Source organism: Equus asinus, chromosome 2 (genome assembly GCF_041296235.1).
Source record: "Equus asinus isolate D_3611 breed Donkey chromosome 2, EquAss-T2T_v2, whole genome shotgun sequence".
Taxonomy (NCBI): domain Eukaryota; kingdom Metazoa; phylum Chordata; class Mammalia; order Perissodactyla; family Equidae; genus Equus; species Equus asinus.
Genome location: NC_091791.1, coordinates 122920664 through 122926663, shown reverse-complemented (window position 1 = coordinate 122926663; position 6000 = coordinate 122920664). Strand labels below are relative to the sequence as shown.

The window sequence follows — 6000 nt, the reverse complement described above, 5'->3', positions numbered from 1 at the left end:
CTGAGGAAAGTGAAGGAGAGAGTTAGCTGATACATGGGGACAGCGTGTTCCAGGAAGAAGGAACAGCCTACGCAAAGGCCCAGAGGCTGGAGGAACAGCAAGCAGGCCAGTGTGGTGGGTAGGGGCCCAGGAGATGTAGGAGGTGAGGTCAGAGAGGTGATGGGAACTGGAACATAGGGAGCCTTGTGGCCCAATGTAAGGGACTTCGGCTTTTATTCTGAGAAGGGAAGCCTTTGGACGATTCTGGCAGAGGAGCAATGTGCTCTTGGACTTAGTTGTAATGGCCTTCATGGCCTCATCCCTATGCAGGGAGTCCAAGACCCCACCCTGCTCAGGGCAGCTCACTCAAATCCAGGACTGGAAGGCCATTCATCCACGGCTAATGGAGGCCAGGGGCTCCAACCTCAGCATATGCCGTTCTCTGCATCCCTTCCGGTCTCCTACCATTTCCAGGACTCCTCATTCTACCTTTGCTGTCCTTTCCCCAACCCCGTTTTATCCAATCCCTGGCAGGGGAGAAACTGGCTTTGCGTGCACATTTGCATTATCTGGTTCTAGGTCAGCAGCTTCTTGGAATCTTTGTTTCTGTTTTAGCGTGGACCAGCAGAGGAAACTTGGTTCCCACAGGGCACCAAGGGACAGAAGGAGGCAGAGAAGTACGCAGAAAACCAGGTTATTACCACAAGACACAGCAGTGCTACCAGGAAGCTGCTACTAGCAGCCAGCTCTGTCCTGGGCACCTGCCCAGTCTCCCAGTTCATCTCTGTCCATGCAAATAACCCATAACCATTCCATAGATAAGAGAGATAAGGTGAGTTTTACTGGAGTCAGAGTGAGGACAATAATCCAGGAAGGCCTTTTCCGCAAAGGAAGAAAGTGCTCTGGAGAAGCACAGTTTTCAGCACAGTCTTAGACCTTTCTAGAACAAAGAACATACATTAAATTAAACATGCCCATGAGACATACTCATCAGTGTCAAAGAGGTATTCAGTTGCAAATTAGCGGGTGAACAGGCCCCTCTTGTCCAGGAAAGGGAACTTATCTGCAGGAGTGCTGATGGGAGCCTGGGGCAGAGCCTGGGGTGGGGCGGGCTCACTGCCTGCTCTGAGGAGGGGGACTGCCCAGGCCTTCTTGCCCCTGGTGCCCTAGAACCATCTCCTTCTCTGTGGCCTGCACTGGGCACTCTAGGGCCTTGTCACTTTCCTGGGTAGCCTAGGGCCCCGACTACCCTCTTCCCTCCAGACTGCTCAGGAAATGTCCCTGAGGGAGCTCTTCTCCAAGTCTCTCCCCAGGATCTCCCCCTCTGAAATCGTGTCTACCCAAATTGACCTAATTTGGAAATTGGTTCTTTACAGATGTAATTGATTAAGACGACATCTTACTGGGTCAGGGTGTGCCCTAGTCCAATGACTCGTGTCCTAATAAGAAGAGACATGGACCCAAAGAGGGAAGACAGCCATGTGAAGACAGAGGCAGAGATTGGAGTGACGCATCTACAAGCCAAGGAACATCAAGGATTGCTGGCAACCACTAGAAGCTAGAAGAGGCAAAGAAAGGCCCTGGTGATGCCTTGGTTTCAGACTTCTGGCCTCCAGAACCTTACGAGAATAAATTTCTGTTGTTTTAAGCTCCCTAGTTTAGGATACTTTGTTCGGCAGCCCACGGGGAGATCGCTGGTATTCAGAAAAAGCCCTCTATTCTCCCTGCCCTACATGCGTTTCCTAGATCTGTTTATAGATGCCTGAAAACCCACCATTAACACTTTTCTTTCCTTAAGCTGAAGAGAAGGATCCACGGGTATATTCATGCCCCTGGGCAGTCAGGTTCCTAGGTCCCCTCTATCATGCTTGCTTCAGTGCAAATGCTTCTGTCAACTATATAATAGTCCTCAGTGTGGGAGTTGTCTCTTTCCTTCCCCTAGACTGGGGCTCATTGAAGGCAGGAGCCACGGTCCTTCTCAGGTCTCCAGTTGCCAGCCCTGGGCCTGGGGGAGGTGGGCTGATGGGTGAAATCCCGAGGCTGGAGCCCGCTGACGGCGAGGTGAGGTTGCAAAGCGCGGGCAGTCGGGGTCATTAGCTACCAGAGGATCTGGGTCCAGATTGGTGCTGAGAACCCCTTGTGCTCCAGTGTGGCCTTTTGAAGCCAGTGAAGAGGTTTTCTGGGGGGCCCAGAAGCCCTGAGCCCATTGGCCAAACTCCCTGGGAGAACCGGAGCAGATTTGCATCAAAAAGAACACTGGCTTCATTGAAATTCTCCTCATCTTGAGTGAAACGAAACCAGAAGAAAAAGAAAGTTTTAATCCTGAACAACTTCACCGCTAAGCAGTGTTTTGAGCTTCTAAAAATAGAGAGGAAATGGGCCTCTTTGGGCTACTCCAGTTGCCGCCTCCCCTGGCCCATGCCCGCCCCCACGGCCCACTCAAGGCCAACCTCTTGCGCAGTGGAAGACTGAGCTCTCTTCAGCAGATGCCCACAGGCAGATGCCACGCTATTCTGGAACTGGAAGCAGCTGCCCCCGCCCAAGGACCCCAGCATGCCAGACAGCAGAGAGGCCCCTCAGGAGAGTCGGCAGGATGCAAACCTACGGACCACCCAAGAAAACTTGGGAAGCAGGTAAGTTGGCGGTGGGGTCTCTGTCCACTGAGCCTGTGGGCCAAGTTCTGGATTTGACTCTGCTGTATGAACCTGGGCAAGCTGCTTCCCTCTCTGAGCCTCAGTTTCTTTCTTCATCTGGAAAATGAAGGGAAGGGTCTGAATGGCCTCTAAATGGAATAGGCACTGGACGGGCACCTGTGTCATTTGGAGCTGCTACTTGGTGTCTCCTCCCCTCTGTGGCCAAGAGGGTTCAACTGCAGAATGAGTCACATCCCAGGGACAGGAGTAGGAGCCGCAGTTTTTAGTCAATAAGAATGTTTCTCTGTCTCCTCAAGGGGGCCTTTGGCATTTGGAGTCAATAACAGACAAGGACAGGGGAGAGCCGGAGGGTCCAGCTCCAGTTTACTGGGTGACCTTGGCAGGTCCCTCCCCCTCTCTGGGCTGCAGCCTCCTTGTCTGTACATGAATGCAGTGGTTGAAGTTTCCCCAAAGCCCTTCCACTGTGTATACCTCTCTAACCTCTGTGTATACCCCTCTAACCTCTGTGTATATAATCCCTATGATTCAGAAGAAGCAGTTTCCATTTGTCAGACATTCACCAGTGCCCACTGGGCCTGGGCCCCGTCTGTCCGAGAAGTGGGGCCAGATGAGAGGGTCAATAGGCCCCTTGAGGTAAGCTAGATGGGGCTCCCAGGGGTAGATGCTGGATCTTCTCTGGGTACCGGTGATCTTACCACGTCTCCTCGTCCCTGGGGCCCAAGGGCTCAGGAAGAGGGGAGTCAAGGCACTTCCACCTCACAAGGCACTCATAGGCATGCCTCAAAAGCTCAGCCCTTGAAAATAAGAAAGAAAGTCAGCTGGTTCTCAAGTTTCCCTGACCCCGGGAATGAGGGGCCAAGGCGGAGGTCAGGAGCCTGGTGTGTTTTGAAGTCCATATCTCTTAGGCCCATGGTGATAAGGGGAGGCAGAGGGTCCTCTGTGCCCAGCAAGGGCCTGGCCGTTCTGGAGGAGGCTGAGTACCTGGGCTCACAGAGGCCTGGGCCTGCTTTGCAGATACCATGAAAGGGAGGCAGCTAGACTGGGGCTGAGACTCAGCCTAGTGCAGGGAAGGGTAAGGTGAGGTGCCCGTGGGGGAAGAGATGGCTGAAAACCCAGAGCTGGAGGGCCGGCCCCTCTGCTTTCTTACTTGATGACTTTGAGTAAGTTGTTCAGCTTCTCTGAGCCTCAACATCACTCTCTGTGCAAATGAAGACAAAATGCTTGACCCCCTACTGACTTTGCAGAGAAGCTGGGCAGATTCTATCAGCTGGTGTGTATGAAATGCTTTCAAAAGCACAGGGGCTGCCACTCCTACAGGCACAATAACCCTGGGGGACTCTCTTAGCATCAGGCTGGGGGGCTTGGGCCTTGGGTTCCTATCCAGCCCTGCTCTAGACCTACTCTGACCCTGGCAAGACACCCTCTCTAAGCCTCAGTTTCCCCATCTATCAAATGGGGAGGATAATGCCTCCTCTCTCAGCCTTGCAGAGTAGCTGTGAGGAAAAGACTTTGAACCCTTGTTGAACGTTGTTCTAAAGTTGAGATGGACACTGCTGCTGCAGCCCCTCTCTGCTTCTCTGCCCCTCCAGGTGGATCCTAGCAGCAAAGGGTTCCATCTCAGGCTTGCCCATCTGGCCTGCCCTTGTAGCCACAGGCAGGCCACTAGTCCTGGGGGAGGGTGAGCCTGCAATTCTCCAATAGCCTGAGAGGGGCCTGCCCTTCCCCCCTTCCTGTTGCAGAGAGGGGGACTGCGGGGGCAGGGAGGGGAGAAAGAGCCAGAGGAGGGTTTGCACACCAGCCTGACCCACGTGAATTCCCTTTTGTGCTGCACCAGTTGCAGGGCTGGAGCCGAGTAGTATGGGCCGTGTCTAGAGGGAAGAAGCCAGGCCAGGGCCAGGAGAGATGGAAACTCCTGGGCTGGAGCTGGGACCGGTCTGGCACTGATCTGGCAGCTTGTGCTCTGTGCCCTTTGAGGCCGCGGCATTAGACTATGCCATCCATCAGCGGCACCCGTGTCTATCGAGTGTGTCCAGAGCCCCTGTTAAACTATCTGTCCAGTAGAGACACTAGCTTCTTTAAGCCTGAAGAAGTCCAGGCATATGCTGGGGCCAGCCCCGTGGCATAGTGGTTAAGTTCGTACACTCTGCTTTGGTGGACCGGGGTTCACAGGTTTGGATCCTGGGCACAGACCTATGCACTGCTCATCAAGCCATGCTGTGGCAGCATCCCACATACAAAATAGAGGAAGATTGGCACAGATGTTAGCTCAGGGCCAATCTTCTTTACCAAAAAAAGATAGGCATATATTTAAAGAAGCCACCAGAAGTTTTCCACCATGGTTGTACTGTCCCCACTAGCAGTTTCTGTTGCTCCGCATCTTTCTCAACATGGTATTGTTACTCTTTCTAATTTTAGCCATTCTGGTGGGCAAATGGTGATATCTCATTGTGGCTTTAATTCTAATTTCCCTGATAATGATGTTGAGCATATTTTCATGTGCTTATTGGCCATCTCTATATCTTCTTTTATGAAGTGTCTATTTAAATCTTTAGCCTATTTTATAATTGGGTTCTTAATCCTTTTATTATCAATTTGTAGAGATTCTTCATTTTCCTAATGGTTTCTTTTGATGAGCAAGCATTTTTTATTTGATAAAATCCAATTTATCTGATTTTTTTTCATGGTTGGTGCTATTGCGTTCTCTTTAAGAAATCTTTGCCTATACCAAGGTCATAAAGATGTTTTTCTATGTGTTCTACTAGAAGCTTTATAGTTTTAGCATTTACATTTAGGTCTATGATCCATCTCAAATTAATATTTTCTTTTTTTCCACGTTTATCCAGTTATTTAAGTGCTATTTGTTGAAAATAATTTTTTTTTCAGTATTAAATTGCTGTGGCTTCTTTGTAAAAAAGTCAGTTGACCATATATGTATGGGCCTATTTCTGGATTTTCTTCTGTTGAGCTATTTTCCTTTCTCTTTTCTTTTCTTTTCTTTTTTTTTTTTAGATTTGGTTGCCTTTGTGAGAAGGCTTGAATCTTTAGAATTCTAGCTTTTTTTTTTTTCAGGAAGATTAGCCCTGAGCTAACTACTGCCAATCCTCCTCTTTTTGCTGAGGAAGACTGTCCCTGAGCTAACATCCGTGCCCATCTTCCTCTGCCTTATACGTGGGACGCCTACCACAGCATGGCTTTTGCCAAGCAGTGCCATGTCCGCACCCGGGATCCGAACCGGCGAACCCCGGGCCACCGAGACGCGGAAGGTTCGCGCTTAACCGCTGCGCCACCAGGCCAGCCCCGGTTGAACCGTTTTTCTATCTTTATGTCAATACTGTACTATTTTTATACTAAGTCTACAGCTTTATAC

At 50.6% G+C, this 6000-nt stretch overlaps 1 protein-coding gene across 1 annotated transcript in view; it reads left to right on the top strand.

Moving 5' to 3' along the window:
- Positions 1-2464: 2464 nt before the first annotated feature.
- The window catches only part of ACSBG1 (acyl-CoA synthetase bubblegum family member 1), a 61193-nt gene continuing 57657 nt past the window's right edge, over positions 2465-6000 (top strand). The window contains 2 exon segments of the mRNA XM_014856424.3: positions 2465-2518; positions 2521-2612. Coding sequence (XP_014711910.2) covers positions 2480-2518; positions 2521-2612 — 131 coding nt within the window. The 5' untranslated portion in view covers positions 2465-2479.